The sequence below is a fragment of the Saccopteryx bilineata genome, chromosome 3 (assembly GCF_036850765.1).
Source record: "Saccopteryx bilineata isolate mSacBil1 chromosome 3, mSacBil1_pri_phased_curated, whole genome shotgun sequence".
NCBI lineage: Eukaryota > Metazoa > Chordata > Mammalia > Chiroptera > Emballonuridae > Saccopteryx > Saccopteryx bilineata.
The window spans coordinates 31810957-31835505 of NC_089492.1; the positions used below are offsets into that span (position 1 = coordinate 31810957).

General features: G+C 34.7%; 1 protein-coding gene across 38 annotated transcripts in view; it reads right to left on the bottom strand.

The window, feature by feature from the left end:
* RIMS2 (regulating synaptic membrane exocytosis 2) overlaps window positions 1–24549 on the bottom strand; it is a 653442-nt gene that overhangs the window by 485389 nt on the left and 143504 nt on the right. For 29 of the 38 annotated variants that reach the window (XM_066265875.1, XM_066265849.1, XM_066265883.1 and 26 more), the window contains one exon: window positions 15307–15318. The exons of the other annotated variants lie outside the window; for them this stretch is intronic. In XM_066265875.1, coding sequence (XP_066121972.1) covers window positions 15307–15318 — 12 coding nt within the window. The remainder of the gene's footprint in view (window positions 1–15306; window positions 15319–24549) is intronic. 38 annotated transcript variants of the gene reach the window in all.

A 24549-nucleotide genomic window follows, 5' to 3' on the forward strand; every position in this document is an offset into this window, starting at 1 on the left:
CGTGAGAAAAGTGGAATATAGATATATTTTCAAGGTAACACAATTCCAACTGCTATAAATGAGCTCATAGTTTGTTTGATTTTTAAGGATAATGGAAGTTCTCAAGCTAATATGAGCTTTAGATTCTACTGTATGAATTTTTAAAGGAGCTGTAACAGCTATATTGTAAAATGTTGGTATTAACAGTATGCTAGAAATTATACCATTTGCAACCATTTAAACATGATAAAAATGTTAGATATCACCTTTAAAATATGTGATGAGGTAATAAAAAGTTTTTAAAGTTCAGTTAGGGGTTCAAAATAAACACTTTCCAAGATCAATGTCTGAACTGATAACATTCAGCCTCCTTCATTCCTGACCCCCAGACTAAGCAAGTTCAAATACAGGCAAGGAACTTAAATAGGCATTATCTCCAAAGAAGATATACAAATAGATAATAAGCCCATGAAAACATGCTCAATCTCACTAATCATTAAGGAAATGCAAATCAAAAGTACTGCAGGATACCACCTCACACCCAGTAATTAGTATAGCTACTACAAAAATAATAACAAAAAGTATTGGTGAGGATGTGGAGAAATTAGAAGCCTTGTATACTGTTGGTGGGAATGCAAAATAGTATAAGTGCTGTAGGTAACAGTATGGTGGTTCCTCAAAAAATTAAAAATTACCTCATGGGCCAGCAATTCCACTTCTGGGTATATACCCAAAGAAACTGAAAGCAGGGCCTCGAGGAAATATTTGTTCACTCCTGTTCAGAGCAGTGTTATTCACAAAGCTACAACATGGACATACCCCAAGGACTGATAATGGATAAATGGATAAGCAAAATGTGGTGTATACATACAAGAGAATATTATGCAGCCTGAAAAAGGATGAAAATTCCGACATATGCTACAATTGGATAAACCTTGAGGACTTCACACTAAGGAAAAAAAAAAGCAAATCACAAAAAGACAAATACTATATGATTCCACTCATATGAATTACTTAGCGTAGTCGAAATCATAGAGACAAAAAGTGTAGTTGTCAGGGCCTAGGAGAGGAAGGAATGAGGAGTTTTTATTTAATGGGTACAGAGTTTCCGTTTTACAATATAAAAAATGTTATGAAGATGGATGTTGGTGATGTATGCACATTACTAATTTATTTAATGCAACTGAATTTACATTTAAAAATGGTTAAGATGGTAAATTTTATGTTTGGCCATTTTACAACAATAAAAAAATTTAAGAAGAACATAATAAAATAGTCCCAATGATGAATGGTTTTACACGCTATCTGGTAACTAAACCCCAATGGCAATTACTAGCTTTCTCTGTACCCTGTCCTCTCCTCAAATCAAATAATTTAATCAAGTCAGTAGTTCTTAGATTTTCATGGACTCTATCTGGATCTTGTATGGGCTACTTTTAGTGTACTCCAAGTGAACACTAACTTTTAATTAGTCACTTCCCTGCTTTTACAACATCACAACAAATTCTAATGCTATGCTATGAAGTTAAAGCTAGCCTCACTTGGTGCCATCTTCAATTAAATAAGCACAAGAAGCACAATGTGCTGGCTTTTTGAAAAGGCACACAAACAGCTCAGCAAATTTTCTTATGATAAATGCCTAAAAATAAATTCCGAACAAAAAGTTAAGCCAGCTACCAGCGCACATCCTAATCATCTGACATTAAGTCCCTGAGGAATCACCACCTATTCACTGAAGGCCCAGGTCAGTTACGCTGTCTGTAGCTAGAGCTAACCCAGAGCTATTCTTAGAGATCCAACTTGGTCAGCTACCAGGTTAATTACACTCTGGTGGGCTCTTAGTCTGGAACCAGAGAGCCTGTTGTAACAAAGCTCCAAACAGGAGCATGTTTTTCTGTCCATGTGCATTTTAATCTAGCTCCACCATCCAATATAATAAGAACATCCTTCAAAAATGGAACACACCCTCAGATATATGGTGATGGCACTTAAAGGCCTAGTCTGTGATTATAAATAGACAGACTCTGAGCCAGTAAGCACTCTGTTAGCCTTAAGAAAAATACTGTATTTTGTTCATGGACACAACCAGTCCCTGAGACACAGATAAAGAAATCCTTTGGAATACACACTGAGGAGTTGGGAATACACAACAAAGACCTGATTGTTATATTCTCTAACTAAATTGTTTACTTTTAATTCCTAATTACTCATAATACCAAATGATTAGACCAAAAATTGGAAAACTAATGTCAGTAGAGAAAGAATCACCTGGACTGATGCAGCCAGTTTTATCTAGGCTCATTTTTTATGCAACATACAAGTTCTAAAATTTTAAATAATATTGGAGCCTAAAGTGACAAATTTAAAATCTTTCCGCTTCAGTCTGATTTGATGATGCTGTTATTTCTTTAAAAATAATAAAATAATTAATTCATTTTATGTTTCTTTTAATTAGAGTGGTGGTCCCTCATCTATTGCAGGGGTTAGATTCCAGAACCCCCACAACAGGAAAAAATCCACAAAGTAGTGACCCTATATTTATTTTATTATTTATATATATTTTTGAGGCTTTATAAACTCTCCCCACACTCTTATAAACCTTTTCAATTTTTTAGAATAGAAAATGCTTATTTTACCACAAAAATAATGTAAATAATAAATATATAAAATATCTATATACTGCTAAATCCTGTGATATAGCAAAATATTTGCGATACAAAAGTAGATATATACAATTTTAAAATCCGCTATAGAGTGAGACCACGAAAAGTGAACCTGATATGGGAAGAACAACTAACTGTATTTCATTTGCTCATGTTGGATTGAGAGCAGGGAAAATTTAGTGATATCAAAAAATGTCTGTAATAAAAAAGACAAGTTCTTTTCTCATGGACTTACACTCAAGTTGGAGAGATAGACAATAAACAAATAGAAAAGAAAATTATATACATGCGTGTTTTGGAGAAAATGTAAAAAAATGACATATATATTTGTTTTTGCTTAATCTCTTCACCTCTTTTATACAGACCCCCAAACTTCCTCCCCTAATAGCAAAGCGGGGTAAAAAGGGGAGAGAAGGAGACTTTGCTTGGCTAAGGGGCACACAATGCAGTGGGTAGATGATGTTTTATTGAGTTGTACACTTAAAAACTGTATAGTTTGCAAACCAATTTCAACCCAATAAATTCAGTTTTTAAAAAGGGATATGCTAGAGAGTAAGTGTTGAATGGGAGTAACACCCTACAGAGGGTGGTCAGAGAAGGCCTCTCTGAAGATGACAGGTGAACTGATAGCAATATGAGAATGAGCTTTCCAGGTGAAAATGCATTCCAGATAGAAGAAGCAAGGTATATAAATACCTACAAGTAAAAAAGGGCTTGGCGGCTTCTGGGAGAGAAATGCCTGGGAAAACAGCAATGAGGATGAGATTGATATATAGAAACCAGGTTATGTATCCTCTTCCTTGTGTGCTCCAATGAGAAGTTATGTGAAAAAGTAGATGAAGTGTTTAAGCAAAAGAATAATATACTCTGATTACACTTTGAAAATTCAGCCAAGCAGACATATGGAGATTGGGTTGGATAAAGAAAGCAGAACTAATTAGGAAGCTACTGCAGGAGTCCAAATGAGAGATAATAGTGGCTTAGAGTAAAATGATAGCAATAGAAATGAAAATATATGTTTTAAAAGGAGAAGCCAACGGGACTTGGCGATAAATTCAAATTGTTGAGTAAGGACAAAGAATAATGCCTATGTTTTTAGATCCAGAAACAGGGTATCCAATAATACTGGGGGCTACATATTAAGTTTGAGATACCTATTACATATCTAAGCAGATATATCAAGTAGAGAGTTAGTAAATATATGACCCGAGAGTGCAGGTCAGGTTCAGAAAATATTAGTTGTTATGGACTGAATATCTATGTTTCCCCAAAATTAGTTTGTTGAAATCCTAACCCCCAAAGGTAGGCTCTTTGGGAGGTAATTAAGTCACGAGGGAGAGCCCTTGTGAATAGGATTAGTGCCCTTATCAAAGAGACCACAGTGATATCCTTCCCCATTCCACTATGTGAAGACACAATGGAAAAAAAATGAAAAAGTAAACCTGACCAGACTCAGAACTTTCCAGTTCCTTGTTCTTGGACTTCCCGCTGCCAGAATTGTAAGGAATTTGTGTTGTTATAAACCACCTAGTCAATGGCATTTTGTTACAGCAGCCTGGACAGACTAAGACATTAGTATACAGATAGTATTTAAAGCCATTAGAGTGTCCCATATTCTACTTTTTTATCTATAAAAATTTGGTTTATATTCAGTTGACTCTATAGGTGAAAGGGAGGTGTGATCTAAGCAAAATAAGCCCAAGATACATGATTCACTCTTATTCACAAAGATTCTGTTCACATTAAATATCACATCTAGTATAAAATAAAGAACAAGAAAAAAAAAACCTTCAAAAAGAGGAAGTCATTTTTAGTAAGAAAATTCAATTTGAGGTCATATTATGCTTCAAGAATCCCCTAAGCTCTCCTAAAAACATACCAAAATGTTGTATCCATCTAAAAACCAAGTCTTAAATTAAAATCAGTCAAGAACTAAACTTAAGTCAAATTTTGAGTAACTTCCCACAAAGAACTCTAGACTTAGCCTCCTGGTGGATTCTATCATATGCTTGGAAAAAATAATACAAATTCTTTCAGAAATACAGAGAAGGAATAAAACCATTGATTTTATGAGGTCAGCAATACTTTCAAACCAAAACCAGAAAAGAACAGAAAAACAAAAAATTATGAACCAATATTTTTCATGAACATAGATGGGGAAATCCTTTAAAAAATATTAGTAAATCAAATTCAGAAATACATTTTTAAGAATATCATATCATCCCTGGCTAGTTGGCTCAGTGGTAGAATGTCGGCCTGGCGTGCAGGAGTCCCAGGTTCGATTCCTGGCCAAGGCACACAAGAGAAGCGCCCATCTGCTTCTCCACCCCTCCCCCTCTCCTTCCTCTCTGTCTCTCTCTTCCCCTCCCACAGCCAAGGCTCCATTGGAGCAAAGTTGGCCTGGGAGCTGAGGATGGCTCTATGGACTCTGCCTCAGGCACTAGAATGGCTCTGGTTGCAACAGAGCGACACCCCAGATGGGCAGAGCATCGCCCCCTGCTGGGCATGCTGGGTGGATCCCGGTTGGGCTCATGCGGGAGTCTGTCTGACTGCTTCCCCCTTTTCAACTTCAGAAAAATACAAAAAAAAGAAGAATATCATATCATATAACCAAGTGAGTTTTATTCTAAAGACACAAAGTTGCTTATGTAAATCAAAGATTCAAGGCCCTAGTCAGTTTGCTCAGTGGTAGAGCGTCAGCCAGGTGGGTGGATGTCCCAGGTTTGATTCCCCATTAGGGTACACAGAAGTGACCATTTGCTTCTCCACCTCTTCCCCTTTTCCTTCTCAACTCCCCTCCCCCCACAGCCATGGCTCGACTGGCTCAAGCAAGGTGGCCTATGGTGCTGAGGATGGCTCCATGGCCTCCGCCTCAGGTGCAAAAAATGGCTCTGATTGCAATAGAGCAAACGGCCCCAGATGGGCAGAGCATTGCCCCCAATAAGCTTGCTGGGTGGATCCCGGGTCCAGGAGCATGTGGGAATGGGAGTCTGTCTCTCTGCCTCCCCTCCTCTCACTAAAACTAAAACTAAAAAAAAAAAAAAAAAAAGAAATCTGATTTACTAGACAATAGATTAAAGGAGAAAAATTGTGGTAATATCAATAGATCAAGAAAAAAACCTAAAGAAAGGTAAAAACCAGAAAACCAGTAAAAAATATTTTTTTCTTTTTCCATTGTCTTCCGTTGTCTCTACGTGATTTATTTATACATCAGTTTTAAAAAACTCACCTGCCTTTTTGTCCCCATACTTCAACTCTATCTTTTTTTTCTTTTTTTTTTAGGGAGTGTTTTATTTATTTATTTATTTATTTTTAGAGAGGAGAGGGAGAGACAGAGACAGAGAAGGGGGGGAGGAGCTGGAAGCATCAACTCCCATATGTGCCTTGACCAGGCAAGTCCAGGGCTTCGAACCGGCGACCTCAGCATTTCCAGGTTGACGCTTTATCCACTGCGCCACCACAGGTCAGGCTACTTCAACTCTATCTTGACCACTTCCTCCATTTAGTGGCCAAATTCATATTAACTAACATGTCTCAGTGACTGTCCTTAAAATTGGAGCTGACAAAACGATAACCAAACAAGAGAATTGGATGATTTAGAACTATTAAAGATCATAAACTAGAAAATTGGTATATCAAAAAACCTCTAAACAAAACTGAGAAAAATCTGTAACAGAAATGGAAAACAAGTTTGCGTGAGGCAGTGAGAAAAATCTGAAAGTAATTATACAATTGTAAAATATGTAAATATACAACACAATGACCATCCATTATTTTCATTATACAAGTGACTGCCTCTTGGAAGAGGAGGGTGAAGAACTGACAGAAAAAGCGCATAAGTGAACTTTCTACAATTACGATAACAATATATGGTTTAACAGGGTGATGATTAATTACTTGAAAATATACATATATTTTAAAACTCATCAAACTATACTTAAATCCTCTGCATTTTACTGTAAGTTACACTTCAACTTTTCTTAAAAAGAAAATAAAAAAGAATAGCCAGAAAATAATTTGAAAAGAAAAAAAAAGAGCAAATTATGAGGAAACTACATTCCAGTGATATAAACGGATATATTCTGCCTCAGTGGGGGTGGAGTATTTTATCATCAAATGGTTTAGAATTACCTACATATCGGCCCCAGTGAGTTGGCTCAGCAGATAGAGCGCTGGCCCAGCATGCAGAGATCCCAGGTTCCATCACCAGTCAGGGCACATGTGAGAAGCAACCACCTGCTTTCTTTCCCTCCCTCTCCCCTTTTTCTCTCTTCCCCTCTCGCAGCCAGTGGCTCATTTGGTCCAAGCACCAGACCAGGTAGGCGTGCTGGGTAGAGCCCATTCTGGCGCATGCAGTAATCTAGCTCCCCACCTCTCACTTTAAAAAAAAAAATAGAATTGCCTGCATATGAAGATAATAATAAGCAAACCAACCTTTAGTTTGTTTTATAAAAAATATTCTCTACAGACAACATACATGCTACTATAGTGTCTGTTGCCAGGGTGGCCTACTCCCTAATGTGCCACCAGTAACACATAATAAAAAGGTACAGTCACTAAACTACATACTGGTACTTGGTACTGGCTCAAGAAGAGAAAAATCAACATGCAGATTAAAGAGACCATAAATGGACTGTAATGCTTAACAATTCCACATGAGAAAAAAATATGCCTCTGAACATTAGTGAATAAAAAATGAATTACTCGGCCCTGGCCGGTTGGCTCAGCGGTAGAGCGTAGGCCTGGCGTGCGGGGACTCGGGTTCGATTCCCGGCCAGGGCACATAGGAGAAGCGCCCATTTGCTTCTCCACCCCCACCCCCTCCTTCCTCTCTGTCTCTCTCTTCCCCTCCTGCAGCCAAGGCTCCATTGGAGCAAAGATGGCCCGGGCGCTGGGGATGGCTCCTTGGCCTCTGCCCCAGGCGCTAGAGTGGCTCTGGTCGCAGCAGAGCAACGCCCCGGAGGGGCAGAGCATCGCCCCCTGGTGGGCAGAGTGGCGCCCCTGGTGGGTGTGCCAGGTGGATCCCGGTCGGGCGCATGCAGGAGTCTGTCTGACTGTCTCTCCCTGTTTCCAGCTTCAGGAAAAAAAAAAAAATGAATTACTCAATAAATAGCATTATGACAAATGGTTAACAATATGAAAAAAATTGGAGATCAGAATGAAAATAAATGACATAAGAGTCTAAGAAAACAATACAAAAGATCACTGAAACTAAGAGCTGGTTCTTTGAAAAGGAAAACAATATTAACAAACCTTTAACCAGACTCATCAGAAAAAAAAAAGAGAGAAGACTCAAATAAATAAAATTAGAAATGAAAATGAAGAAACAAAAGACATCACAGAAATAAAAAGGATTGTAAAAAAATACTATGAAGATCTATATGCCAAACAATTGGACAACCTAGGTGAAATAAATAAATTCCTAGAAACATACACTCTTCCAAAACTCAACCTGGAAGAATCAGAAAACCTAAACAGACCAATTACAACAAATGAAATTGAAATAGTTATCAAAAAAAACTCCCAACAGACCAAAATACCGGGCCAGATGGCTTCATAGGCAAATTTTACCCAATATTCAAAGAAGAACTAACACCTGTCATTCTCAAGTTATTTCAAAAAATTCAAGAGAAGGGAAGACTTCCAAGCTCCTTTTATGAGGCAAGCATCATCCTCATTCCAAAATCAGGTAAAGACACTACAAAGAAAGAAAACTATAGGCTAATATCCCTGATGAACACAGATGCTAAATTTCTCAACAAAATATTAACAAAACAGATCCACCAATAATTAGAAAAGTCATACATCATGATCAAGTGAGATATATTCCAGGGAGGCAAGACTGGTACAATATCCACAAATCAATCAATGTGATTCAAGAAAGGATAAAAATCACACAATTATATCAATAGATGCAGAAAAAGCACTTGATAAAATCCAGCACCCATTTATGATCAAAACTCTCAGCAAAGTGGGAATACTGGGAACATACCTCAACATGATAAAGACCATCTATGAGAAACCCACAGCCAACATCATACTCAATGGGAAAAAAATTAAAAGCAATCTCCTTAAGATCAGGAACAAGGCAGGGGTGTTCACTTTCACCACTCTTATTCAACAGAGTTCTGGAAGTCCAAGCTACAGCACTCAGACAAGAAGAAGAAATAAAAAGCATCCAAATTGGAAAAAAAGAAGTAAAACTATCATTATTTGCTGGTGACATGATACTGTACATAGAAAAACCTCAAGTCTCAGTCAAAAAACTACTAGACCTGATAAATGAATTTGACAAGGTGGCAGAATATAAAAATAATATTCACAAATCAGTGCCATTTCAATACACCAACAACAAACTGTCTGAAAAAGAAATTAAGGAAACAATCCCCTTCACTATTGCCAACAGAAAAAATAATATATCTAGGAGAAAATTTAGCCAAAGAGGTAAAAGACTTGTACTTGGAAAATTATAAGACATTAAAAAAAGAAATCAAGGAAGATACAAACAAGTGGAAATATGTATCATATTCATGGATAGAAGAATAAACATCATTAAAATGTCTATATTACCCAAAGCAATCTATAAATTCAGTGCAATTCCTATTAAAATACCAATGGCATACTTCAAAAATACTAAACAAATATTCCAAAAATTTATATGTAACCAAAAAGAACACAAACGGCCTCAGCAATCTTGAAAATGAAGAATAAAGTGGGAGGTATTACACTTCCTGATATCAAGTTATACTACAAGGTCATAGCAATAAAAATAGCTTGGCACTGGCATAAGAACAGGTATACAGATGCCATTATGGTCAATTGATATTTGACAAAGGAGGTAAGAGCATACAGTGGAGTAAAGACAGTCTCTTTAATAAATTATGTTGGGAAAATTGGACAGGTACATGCAAAAAAAAAAGAAACTAGACCACCAACTTATACCATTCACAAAAATAAACTCAAAATGGATAAAAGACTTAAATGTAAGTCACAAAACCATAAACATCTTGGAAGAAAACATAGGCAGTAAACTCTCCAATATCTCTTGTAGCAATATTTTTGCTGATTTATCTCCATGGGCAAGTGAAATAAAGGACAAAATAAACAAATGGGACTATATAAAACTAAAAAGCTTTTAAACAGCAAAAGACACCATGAACAAAATAAAAAGAAAACCCACACAATGGGAGAACATATTCGTCAGGATGTCTGATTAGGGTTAATGACTAAAATTTATAAAGAACTTCTAAAACTCAACACCAGAAAGGTAAACAATCCAATTAAGAAATGAGCAAAAGAACTGAATAGACACTTCTCCAAAGAAGACAAACAGATGGCCAATAGGCATATGAAAATATGTTTAATGTCATTAATCATCAAAGAAACGCCAATTAAAACTACAATGATATACTACCTCACGCCTGTCAGAATGGCGCTCATTAACAAATCAACACAGAATAAGTGCTGGTGAGGATATGGAGAAAAGGGAACCCTTCTGCACCGCTGGTGGGAATACAGACTGATGCAGCCACTATGGACAACAGTATGGAGTTGCCTCAAAAAATTAAAAATGGAACTGCCTTTTGACCCAGCTATCCCACTTTTAGGAATATATCCTAAGAATACCAATCACTGATTCAAAAGAAGATATGCATGCCCATGTTCATGGCAGCATTGTTTACAATAGCCAAGATCTGGAAACAGCCCAACTGTCTGTCAATGGACAAGTGGATTAAAAACCTGTGCTACATATACTCAATGGAATACTATGCAGCCTTGAAAAAGATGGAGATTTTACCTTTTGCAATGGCATGGATGGACCTGGAGATTATAAAGCTAAAAGAAATAAGCCAGGCAGATAAAGACAAATATCATATGATCGCGCTTATATATGGAATCTAATGAACCAAGTGAACTGAGGAACAAATTAGAGGCACAGAGGCAGGGTCACAGGGACCAGAGGGACAGCTGTCAGCGGGAAGGATGAGGGGTTGGCATCAAAGAAGGTGAAGGGATCAGTGAAATTATATATATATATACATAACACACAGATACAGATAACAGGTCAGCAAATCCCAGAAGGAAGGAGGAAGGTGATTAGGGGGAGGGGGGCAAAAGGGGTATAATGAGGGACAAGGATGTGGGGGTGAGGAAATTATATTGATTTGGACACTTGAATCCATGTTAACACAATAAATTAAAATTAATTTTAAAAATGTGAAAAAATTTGGATTCACACTGTATAACATACACAAAAATAAATTCTGAATATTGTCTTAAACACATAAAAAAATGAATACTTTCTTCACCCCATCCCACTCCTCAAAGAAAGCCATGATGGAATATGAGAAATTTTGTTCTTGGAATCTTGGAGCAAAGAAGGTTTTATTATGTGTGACATAAAATCCAGATGCAATAAAGATTGATAAATTTTACTACAAGACAATTAAACATTCTTACATATCAGTAAACAAATAAAAGAAAAAGAAAAATGAACCCCTGGGATATTAGTAGTATGTGTGATAAAATTTATTCACTAACCTTACAATGAATAATATATTCAAACAAATATTCAGAATTCCTCTGTCTTTTAATTTACTCAAAACTCTTCCTGCCTTCTAGATGTATTTATTTTCTATATTCTTGTTGGATGATATGTTGTTTAAATAATATATCCAATATATTTAAAATACTTCTATATTGCTAGTGAAAAACTTTGGATGCTTATATAATCTTTCTAGCAAACAGTGTAAGAATTCTGGTCTTCTGCCAGGCTTATAATAAAAGAGGCAGAATATTAGTAGTAGTAGTAGTAGTAGTAGTAGTTAAACTTGTGATTTTATTATAAGATTCAGCCCTGACAGAGCTGTATATTCAGTTTCAAGAACAATTTTATTAAGGTCATACAAAAGTTATTATATGATTAAATCAAAATGCAAAAGCAATTAAATTAATTTACTACTGTTAAGACAGTATTTACAGGAATATACTCCACACAGCTATTGCCTAGATTAAATGGAACAACCAAAAATACTGTAACTTAAAAAAATCTTTTAAGTTATATGCTAAATTGCAACCCCATATGAGAATAACAATGGGCAGGCAAATAAACACAGGGTATGAAAGCCTGGATAATGTGCTTAAATCAGTAAAAGCATCAGATTGAGGTGATAACAAAGAGAGCACGTTGCTCTGAATATCGTAGCTTCAGCTACAACCCAACAGATCATCGTTATGCTGCTGAATTGTGAGAGATACTACAGGACATTTATCGTCTTTCCACACCCTTTATTTCAACAACATTCCATTAGAAACATTATTTTTTACAATAAATGTCAATAACCTGAAAATTTTATTTATTATTGTCTCAAGAAATACTGGATAAGAGAACTAATATTGTTGTAAAGAGAGAAAAAAAAGATAATTTTAGATCCTCATTAGAGTGATCTTTATATAAGCAGACTGTCTCTCTAGACAGTGAAATAAGCATCATTTTGTCCCAAAACTATATTTCCATTATGCTCTCTCTAGACATGAGTAGGTCAGTATTTACTTAAAGACAAATGGTTAGATATATGTCTTAAGTTATGGCAAATAATTTGCCATGGAAGTTTAGTTTACTTATTTGCTCCTCCCATCCTAAAACATTCAACAAGTTCATATTAATTTATAGTTTGCAACCTGAATAATTTACACAATATATATGAGCAGATGTGTTAAGTAATCTTAATTCTTCAAACATTATATATAGGCAATAGCAGATTGCAGAGTATCAGGGCAATGATCAATATGCACATCTTTACTTCTAAATTTCTGAAGAACAACTCTAGATGTTTGTTTCATTTCCCTGGCACACATTGCAAATCCACTAATGTTTCTATTAAATACTTTTGACAATAAGTAACAAAAAATGTGACTACTAATGGCAGAAACAAATTGAGTTGGGTATTTTTTTTTCTTGTATTGGGGAAGGAATTTGATGGTGTTGAACTAGTAGTAGTGGCTCTACAATGCCAAGATTAATGACTCACTCTCAAATAGCCTGTGAAGTTCAAGATATCACTTTTGCATTAAAACGTGGTTCCAGCTACATCTTCTTTATTTTTTATCATGACTTCTGAGAAGCCCTTATAAATTTTCTTCATCTCATTTGCTAGAACTGTGTCACACAGCCATTCTAATCGCAAGGAAAGCTAAAAAAATTTTCATTTTCAAGTCCTCTATTGGAGACTGTAAGAGAGAAGCTGAAAATGTCTGCTAGGATAGCCATTGAGCAGAGTCTAGAACAGTTGGCTCTTTCAACTACTCAACATTCTTTTCTGTACATATATTTTTCATATACCACATTCACCCCTCCCAAAGGAGATAATCTCAGTCTCAGTTAAAAAATCTTGTGCTGAATCGAGGATCTCTGATGTAGAGCAAGTCTTTTCATCATAGTTGAGTGTGAATCACTGAGATCCTATATACTAAAAGACATATTATATGTTCCCAACACACCCAATACACAATGATAGAGAATGCAACAAAAACTCTCATTCAGAAACAGGAAGAATGAGAAGTATATAATGGTCAACAGTCCACAGCATATAATAACCCCTACATGAACAATGGCTTCATTTCCTTGGCTATCCTGTCAGCCTTAGAGTCAGCTATTTAGGAGGTTCTTCCTTGACTGCTGTCATTCATATTCCCTGATTCTGCCCTTTGAGAAGAAGTCCCTTGTCCATCAGCCTCCTTGGCTTTATAAGGGACTGGCACTGGCAAATGTATCTTTCTCGCATTCTGTATAGCTTTCAATTCCACTGCCAGTATGCAAAACAGACTGCTTGTACAAGAGCAAGGTATTGCTTTAGGGGTTGACTAATCATGGAACGTTTGTTCTACAGGCTTGACCTTTTGTCGGCCACAGATGGCTATTTAAATTTATATTAATTAAAATTAAATTAAACTAAAAATTCAATTCCTCAGTCACGCTAGTCACATTTGAAGTGTTCAACAGCTACATGTGACTACAGCTTACTGAATTAAATGAAGATATAAAATATTTTCATCATTGTAGAAAGCTCTATTGAACAGTACTGCATAAAGAGTGTCACAAAAAGGTCTGTTGAACTTTATTTGCAATGTTCCAAATCCACATAAAATTCATGTACTTTTATCTGTTAGTCAATCCTTAGTTTAAAACGCAGACTGTTATATTCCAAATTCTGTCAGTAAATGAAAATCATAGTTGAGTTAAGTACCTAAGATCTAGAATTAGTGTCAGAATTCAATATAAAAACTATAGACAATAATGATAAAGGAAGGAGACTTGACTTGGGGTGGTGAACATACAAAACAACATACAGATGATGTATTACAGAATTACATACCTGAAACCTATATAATTTTATTAACCAATATCACCCCCAATGAATTCAATTAAAAAAAAATAAATCTCCAGACATTAATCAAGCTGCTATGTATCCTGTGTTAACTCTGGACACAAAAGTAGTGCTAGAGATTCTAAAGGCTTTAAACTGCCTAAATTACACTACTTGAGAGTTATCTAGGAAGGTTGGCCAGTAGAAGGTTGGTAGATTCTCTAGAGCAGCAGCTGCCCTATTTGAGGATGACTCAGAGTCTGGGACATGACTACAGCAATTACTCTTCCAACTGCCTTAAAGTTTGATAGACTTCGTATAGGTAAAACAAAAACAAAAACAAAAAGAAGAACCAAGCAACCCTGAAGATCTTTTCTTTTGCTCAAAGCTTTCATTCTAAAGCCACATAAGTATTTGCCACCACCCACATCATCCTCAACTTAGCAACTGAAGATTGAAGAGAATAAAAAGGTTCCTACTGACGAAAAAAAAAAAAATTCACGGTTTTTAAAGATCTCAGCTAAACAATGTTCTCTTTAGGTTTTATGCCAATTTAAATTTGGGAAAACTTGAAAAGACCCCAAATTTAGTTGGACCATCAAAAAAAATCAGAATAGAAAGATATTATTTATCTATTTTTGCAGAAGTCACCAGTCTCTAGAGCATGTCCAAATCCAATCAGACCTCTAAGAGCATATATTGATAGAATATTAAAACCTAGGCTAGAGTTGAATTCTCTAAAACTAAGCATTTTTAAATTATAATTACATCTAATATTTAACATGATGATATATGACAGACATTTTACCAATTTCTAACACATATTAAGAAAATAAAAACATATTAAAGACATATAATCAACTGTAAATATGTACTTTGAAAAATCCACGTTTAATATTATTGTAATTCATTCACTATTACAAATATTGACTCATTATACTAAATCAGAAGCTTCTTTTAAAAACTCTGGCCAATACAATGATGAGTCTAGAAAAAACATTATAAAAGAACTCTTAACACAATGAAGAATGATATAAGAGCTCCTTAAAAAATACAAAATTCTAAAGAGACAAGCCTCTTAAGAATCAAATAAAGTAATCAATTTTTCATCTACAATATAATGTTTTTAAGTAAAATCAGATAACATGCTTAAAATGTATCTTAATAAGGATAGTGGTTATCATGCACTATAACTGTAACAAAACACTTCAAAATATATAAATTAAATATAGCTATAAAATTAAAATTAGCAATAACAACAATAAGAAAATAATATTAGACAGAAAAAAGACTCTAACCACTTTGTCCTCCTGGTGTGAATATCCACGAAAGCAAGTTAGAAAGGACAGAAAAGACAAAAAAAAAATCATTAATTCCATTCTTAAAATAAATAAGAATTTTTAAAAGTTTGTTAGCGAAAGGAAAATTCTGAAAAAATCTAATTATATTTTGACAGAAATATAAACATTTTAAGAGGAAAAATTTAAGAGCATGCCATATACTAGAATATATTAAGATATATAAATTAGAATAACATCTTTAAAAGTAATTAAATACTCAAATATCAGAAAAAGGAGAATGCTTTCCACAAATGAAATCTTAATTAAATACCAAATTAACTCAAAGAGAACTGAAAAATATTAAGGAAAAAGGTTTTATGTACAAAGACAGTAAAACACTACATCACTATTTATCATTAATTTCATCATAAACTAGCAAAAGTAAACAAAATTCTGTACATTGCTTAAAAGTCATCTCTGTTCTATTAATTTAGGAGTCTCCTAATAACCAACAAGAAAGAATTAATTAAAAAATTCATTTAAGATAAAATATTACTAATTAAAATGAATAATTTGGGGTCATAGCTTCCCGATGTTATAAATGTGGAAAAATTATTATTATGAATGTGGAAAGTAAAATAATAAGATACATGATTTGACTAAAAGAACATTTTAGAATATAATAAAATTAAACTCAATTACTATATTTCTTTTTAGTTAAATATAATGATACTATAGTAAAAGTGATAATATAACAATAATGACCTGATATATTACAATAACTTATGAAAATTAAAATTCACAATCATGTGTCTTGAAGTTCAGTTTCTCTAAAACCTAAGTGACAGTATAATACTTGTGATGTAATCACATAGTCCTGTCTTATTTCCACCTTTTAAACAATACTCCTAGCTATATAGCTTGTGTAATTTCCTTAAGCTCTCGAAGCCTTTACTTCCTTTTCTGCAAAACTTTATAGGGTTTTTAAAGAATTAAATAAAACAGCATGAAAAGCTCTCGACACAGTGTCATGCATATAGTTCCGTAATTTATATTCTACCCTATTAAAACATAGAATGTTGCATAGAAGAGATAGGATTGCATTCTTTATATTACTGTGTTAATGACTGCTTTGTTCAAATGTTAAAACTAAAGGTCATATAAAAGCTATGTACACAGTCAAGCACGTATCTATTGACAACAATTTAGTCTAAAAAAATCATTTTCAGAGCACTCATTATATATGTATCAGGCCCTACACTACATGCCTCAGGTGAAAAAAAAAAGAGTAAGACAGAGCCCTCAAGGAACTAAACAAAATGAGAGAGAAATAAATCATTGCAGAACAAAGAGATATTCTGAAAGCAAGGGAATAACAAAGAATTATAGAAACTCAAATAAAAAAGGAAATATCAGGATTTGGAGAAAGGATTAAGAGGTTTCTGAAATGTAAGCAGGGCTTTAAAGAATAGCGAAGAGAATGTCAGCAAGGCCAGTGAGGGAGAACATTTTATGCAAAGAATATGGCATATGTAAAAAAGCACAAACAAGACTGGTATGTTTGGAATACAAGTAGCGTGGAAGAACTAAATTATAAATGGGAGTCAAGTCTTCATGATTAACTATATTATATCTGGCAAAATCTAAGAAGCGTATCAATTTCACAAGATAACAAACATTGCAAACATTTTAAAATTTTAAAAATTTAAGTTATTACTAATAAATTTGCTAGTAGTTAATCTTTTTTAACAGATTAAGCAAGTTCAATTTTGGCTATAACATATACATCCATAAGAAACTTAGCTATAATATCTGCATGAAATATTACTACCATCATATCTTTAGTATATTTCAATAAAAAAATAAATAAACACCTATCAATGATTTAAGAATAAGTCATAATATTAGCTATCATTTCTTGAGTATTTACTATGCTGCAATGTACTAACTAATTGGAAGAAGACAAGTCTGGAAGTAAGGAGAACAAATAGAGTTGTTGCAATATTTCAGGTAAGAAACAAATGTTAGAGTGATATGAACTATAGTAGTAGCAAGAGGAATGGTAAGAAGTGATTTAGGCCCTGGTCGGTTGGCTCAGTGGTAGAGCATTGGCCTGGCATGTGGAAGCCCGAGGTTCGATTCCCAGTCAGGGCACACAGGAGAAGCGCCCATCTGCTTCTCCACCTTCTCCCTCTCCTTCCTCTCTCTCTCTTTACCTCCCACAGCCAAGGCTCCACATTGGAGCAAAGTTGGCCCGGGTGCTGAGGACGGCTCCATGGCCTTCACCTCAGGCGCTAGAATGGCTCTGGCCCAGATGGAGCAACGCCCCAGATGGGCAGAGCATCACCCCCTAGAGGGCATGACGGGTTGATACTGGTCAGGCACATGCAGGAGTCTGTCTGACTGCCTCCCTGCTTCTAACTTCAGAAAAATACAAAAGAAAAAAAATTATTTAGAAGATATTGAGAAGTCAGTCTCCTTAAGACTTGACTGAGGAAGAAGTAGAGAAGTACTTGCAGAATCTGGCTTAAGCATCTGGGATGTTAAAAGGACATCTCTGGAGGGTTGAGGAGATTAGAAAATAAAAAAACATGAGAAGTGGATTTGGGGAAAATAATGAATTCGGGTGCAGATAAGGTGAATTTGAGGTACTTATTAAACAGAAATTTTCAATAAGCAGCTATATAGGTGGATCTGGAGCTCAAAAATAATCTGGCTAGTGAAATAATATCTGTAAGTCATCAGCATATTTGTAGTACTTGAAGGTAAAAGACTGAATAAAATCTCCCAGTGAAATTATTAAAGGAAAAAGGAAAAATGAGGATGATAACCCTAATCAAAGTGTTTCTTCTCTTTGAAATGGCAAACCTTCTGAAAAAAAGAAATTCAAAACAAAAAGATGGCTAAGTCTTCTAATCAGAATTCAGTAACACAATTAACTCAGAAATTTCACTGTATTTCTAGGAAAAATATTAAGTGTATAAACAAGCAAATTGGACTTAAGTGGTTTGAAAATCAAAGGTAATGATTAAATATAAAATATTATCAGAGAACTTAAGACAAAGACTAATTAAAATCAGATGTAAATGTAAATAATAATCTAGTGTGAAGAAATATATTTATTTTAAACATATGGATAATTTAAATTTTAAGTGCACTTTCTTTAAAAGTGAATTTCAACCTGAATCATGTGGATATTTCCTTCAGCTTTACATTTAGTTTATGTAACCAAAAGAAAAAAAATAGAAGACTAAGTGGTTCAATTCAAAGACTAAAATTGCTTTCTATAGCCAGGCAGTGGCACAGTGGATAGAGCACTGGCCTGGGACACAGAGGACCCAGGTTCAAAACTCCATGGTTGCTGGCTTGAGCACAAGCTCATTTGCTTAAGCGTGGGCTCACTGATTTGAGCATGGGGTCACTGGCTTGAGCATGGATCATGGACATGACCTCATGGTCACTAGCTTGAAGCCCAAGGTCGCTGGCTTGAGCAAAGGGTCACTTGCTCTACTGCAGCCCCCGATCAAAACACATATGGGAAAGCAATTGGTGAGCAACTTACATGCCACAACAAAGAATTGATGCTTCTCATCTCTCTCCCTTTCTGTCTGTCCTATCTATCCCTTACTCTGTCTCTCTCTCTGTCTCTGTCACACAAAAAAAATCGCTTTATATAATTTATATACATATTAATTTTGGCAGACTCAGTTTATGTATGCAATAAGGACTACACAAACCCAATATACAAATACTATATCATTAATTGAATAAGAAGATATATATAATTGCATCTTACACGATATCTGACATATATAGTAAGTAAAAGAAATCTAATACCATAAATATTATTGCAAAACACTTCTATAGCACTCACTGTGTGTCAAGTACACATCTAAGGGCTTTATATAAAATTAATTATTTATATTCACCAATAGCCTGTGAGATAGGTACTACTATTATTTCTAATGACAGAAAAAGAAACAAGTCACACAACTAGTAAGTGCTGAAGATGAGATTTAAACTTAATCTCATTCTAGAATTTGTGTTGATGTGGCATGAAGTTTACATGGTGAAAATGTATTCCTTTATGTGCAGATTGATACACAGTGCTAATATTTGTTAGGAGGTACAAAATTTCCCAAGATTCTACAAATTAGGCTGTTTCTCAGAGTCACTATACTATCCCTCACTGTTAGGGAGGCTGACATCAGTGAAGGGAGACAATTCTTTCTTTCTTCCTCCTAAATTCTACAACTATTTTCGAATTATATTCTCAAACATTCTAGGTTATTCAGTTTAAAGACTTAATACTGAGGATCTACCTTATAAAACCACTTACTTAATGATGTTTCTGTAAATTATATCATTCTGATAAGTTTTCCTGCTTTACCTATTCCTCAAATTCCTATAAATATAGTTTCCTAAAATAGTGGTGCCCTCAACACTCCTTTGTTATAAAAATGTGGGAAGGGATACAAACCAAACTTAACACAGAATATGTTCGACATAGTAACATCAAAGAATTAATGAAATTTCTCAATTACTTTTTAAAAAATGTTTAAGGGGTAGAATATTTGGCTATATAAATATACTTTTACAGAACTTCAAGAATTGCATGCCCTGGCTGGTTGGCTCAGCAGTAGGGCATCAGCCCAGCATGTGGGTTCAATTTCCAGTCAGAGCACACAGGAGAAGCAACCATATGCTTCTCCATTCCTCCCCCTTCTCTCTCTTTTCTCTCTATCTCTCTCTTCCTCCTCCTGTAGCTATGGCTCAAATGGTTCCAGGAAGTTGGCCCTGGGTGCTGAGGATGCCTCCCTGGCCTCCTTCAGGTGCTGAAAAAGCCTGATTGCTGAGCAACAGAGCAGTAGCTCCAGATGGGAACAGCATTGCCCTGAATGGGGTTTGCCAGGTGGATCCCAGTCGGGGCATATACGGGAGTCTATCACTCAACCTCCCTACCTCTCACTTAATAAAAAATAAATAAAAAGAAATAAAAAAAGAACTGCCTGAGTAATCCAATGTTACTTTGAAAATCATAAAATGGTAAACAACAACAACAAAAAAAACCCTTACAAATCAGTTAGATTGATGCTTTCATTTTACAGATTTTTAACACAGAAGCACTAAAACATCAAACAAAAGTCACACAATCCCAGGGAAGACACTAAACCAAGTTCTCTTAATTTTCTCAATGTATGCCACCATCTTCCTGGACAATGTTCAATTTTTTCCAATATACTGGGATGTAGCAGAAAATTCACATGATATGCTTGTCTTTGACATAAGAGGAATGATCGCATATTGCACTAGCACACTAGCTACTTACTTGGAGGTAAGCACAGTGAATTGAAATTTTTACAAAAGAAAGTAACTGCCTAGAATATTGAAAAAATATATACTCTAGTAATTACTGTATCTCTCAATGCATACTTTAAATATTAGTTACTAAAACTGCACATATAAATGATAGTTAATGACTCAGTTTCACAATAGCACATCAATATTATCATTCCATTCTTACCCACTGATATTCTTATATTTTGTAAAGGACATTCTTAAGCATCATTTTAATTTATAATCATTATAAAGTCATAATTCATTGTGCTTCGAATCAGATAATTCATGATAGAAAAATTAGTATCTGTTACATTTATAAACTATACAATTCTGAAAATGTATGTTTTCAAAATTAGATTAACTGTTAAGCAGATGGTAATCTTTTCTGTGCACCAAAAAGTAAAAGAAACAAAAAATTAGTATTAATGCACATTTAAGCTGAAAATAAGCCTCACTGGAAAGTATCATAATGTCTTTCCTACTATAGTCACCATTCTATGATTACAAAATAATTTTTCCATTATAAACTCATTTTTAAATTTGATGAAATATATAGCTCATATTAAGGGGAATCATCTTAAAAGTAAATGAATGAAAGCAATATTTCACAAAATCCCGTCCTCATCTTCTATATGTCCTTTTAACTTCATTTATTCTGTGTCCTAAATGTACTCAAAAATATTAATTAATTTTTTAAAATGGCTCCAGAGCTAAGAGCCTCAAAATTAAAATAAAAGATTATTTTATCTTGATTCTTAAAAGGTTACTGCGCTAATTTTTAAGTAGCTTTATATTTAAATTTTAAGCTAAAAATATTTGTATTCTCGTTATTCTACTACATTAGAAAAGTGTAATCAAATTGCACTGGGCTTAATCCTTTGGGGCTATGAAAAAATCAAAGAAATGTATTCAGCCTCTATTGAAAGGAGAACCCTTCATCTACTACATAAAGCAACTGTATGATGATACAATTTGAAAAGAGAAACTGAATTCAATACTCTTTTCATTTATAATATAGACAACCTTTATACATCATTAGAGGAACACTATCCCAATTATGACACTCTTATGACATGTTTCTTTTATTCTTTATCAAATTTTTTAAAATTTGATTTAGAAAATTAAATTTAACAGGGTGACATTGATCCATAAGAGTACATACGTTTCAGGTAAACATTTCTATAGCATTTGAACTGCTAATTATGTTGTAGAAGAACTAATTGAAAAATCCAGGCTCTTTCTTCAGTAAACTCTAGACTATTTTTTATATTTTACTCCCTTGACATTTTCCTCAGATCAAAGAAAAATATGAGAAAAGTAGGGAGCACTGCTTCAGTAAAATATCTCCATCAGACATATAGAATTTTATAATAGATTAAATTGCAACAGATTTTCAAGGGGTATTTAATTTTTTATTGTACTTAATTTATTGACAAAAACTTTGCTCAGCATAAAGGACCTCTGTTGGAAATCAGGAACTTCTACTTTTGACTTATATGGGGTAGCAAGGACTAGATTTCTCTACCTGCTTAAAACAAAAAAAAACAGACAAAATACATGAAAGAATGGTGTCAAACACATTGGCTATAAGGCAACAAGACAGTTATAAATAGAAAACAAAGAAGATGAGCTCTACAATTACCCTACCTTACTACTTTGAAAGACTTTTCAAGCAGCAGAGTACTACAGAGGAGCTAAAGTTCAGCTGGCCAGATTCCTGAGCTGAATGAATTAAAACTGAGATTTTGAGGAGGGCAATACGACTGGATATCATAGAACCAGAGAAAAGAAAGTTACACTAAGAGAGAACCTCAGAGATCTGCAGAGGGTCCCTTCCAGTATTCAGTTGAATAGTTTTCATTAAGCATGCATTTGAGAAAACACCCTACTAAAGAAAAAGTCATTTGAAAGGATGAGGAGAACAGTGGATGTTCCTACCTGCCAAACAACTCATAAGTCATGGGGCATTGGTTAAAGTAGAAGAGAATAATTAGTTTTAAACTAAGCACTGCTCCATATCCATCAAACAAATCACAAAAGAAAGATGCAAACATGTCAAATTGTTTCCACATGACTATATCCTAGACAAAGCTAAAAAAAAGTTATAGAAACAGAAAAAATATCCAGCACCCAACAAAGTAAAATGTACAATGACTGGCATCCAACAAGAGATAACATGCATGCAAAACATATGGTAATGAAAATAATCAACCAATACTAATGCAAAATTGACAAAATTGCTAGACTTAGCAAAGGAAAATATCAAAACAGTCATTATAGTGTCTTCTCTTTGTCAAAAGGGTAAGCAGATAATGAAAGTTACAAAAGCCTAATTGAGATTCTATGTATAAAAACTACAATGTCTAAAATGTAAAATATACTGGATGATAACATCAGATTTGGCATTGCTGAAGAAAAGATTAGTACATTTGAAGGTATAGAAGTAGAAAATATATAAAATAAAACACAAAATAAAATTTATTTTATTTTTTCCAAAGTTAGAAGTGGGGAGGCAGTCAGACTCCTGCATGTGCCTGACTGGGATCCACCCAGCAAGCCCACCAGGAAGCGATGCTCTGCCCATCTTGGCTGTTGCTCCATTGCAGCCGAAGCCATTCTGGTGCCTGAGGTAAAGGCCATGGAGTTGTCCTCAGTGCCCAGACAACTTTACTCCAATGGAGCCTTGGCTGCAAGAGAGGAAGAAAGAGACAAAGAGAAAGGAGAGGGGGAAGGTGGAGAAGCATATGGGTACTTCTCTTGTGTGCCCTGACCGGAAATCGAACCCGGGACTTTCCACTGCTGGGCCAACCAGCCAGAGAAAAATTTAGTTTAATGAAACGAATGTAAGTAAACTGTAAGAACACTTGTAAGTAACAAAAGCCCCTGAAAGAGAAGAAAGAAAATAGGGGCTAGGAAAAATATTTGAAAAGTTATGGCCAAAATTTTCAAAAATCCTACAAAAACTAAAACTAACAGATCCAAAAAGCTTTAAAAACTCCAAACATAAAAAATATGAAGAAAAAAATATCAAGTAGTGTAGGAATATACTATGTGGACATGCAGAGTTAGGGTAAATAATCAGCGGCAGAGAGGCATGCTAGGGCAAAAGTCCTGAGTGGACAAGAATCCAGGGCCACTCTGACCCATGCTAGAAACGGTAAAACAGCAAGATAAGATTCAGCAACAGAAATGTTTAGACTCTCAGAACAGAGATTAAAAGTCAGCATGTTTTTTGTCCTTTACTTCACCCCTTTTAAAACTTCCTCTGTCTGTTTTCTTGAGTTATTTGTACAGGCTAATAAATATCTGAGTAAGGCTAGGGATTGGATCTTCAGTTCTTCAGTCTGATAACCAGGGCTGTTGCCTACCCTCAGCCCCTCAGAGTATGCTATCTGGTCTCCAAGTAGTTCATTGCCACCATGACAAAATAGTATCATAATTAAACTTCATACATCTAGTGATTTTTTAAAAAATCTTAAAAGCAGCCAGAGAAAAATGGACTCATGAAGTATAAGAAAACAAAGATAAAAATGATACTATATTTCTCATTAGAAAAGGTAAAAGGAGAAAACATAAAACATCTTTAAAATACTAAAAAGAAAATATTGTCAACCTAGAATCCTATACCCAGCAAAAATATCATTTTTAAAAAGTAAAGACAAAATTTTCAGCATAAAAAATTGGAAACATTCATCACCAGCAGACTTTCAATACAAAAAAAATATATGGAAATAAATCCTCTAAGCAGATAAAATGTAAAACCAGGTAGAAATACAGATCTATTAAAAGAAGTAAATAGCACTAGACATGATAAAGACAAAAGCAGGTATCAAGTTAAACCAAGATGGCAGCAGAGTAGACAGATGCACACACTCCCAGCTCACACCACCAAACTGGATGATGAATTAAATTAGGAACAAT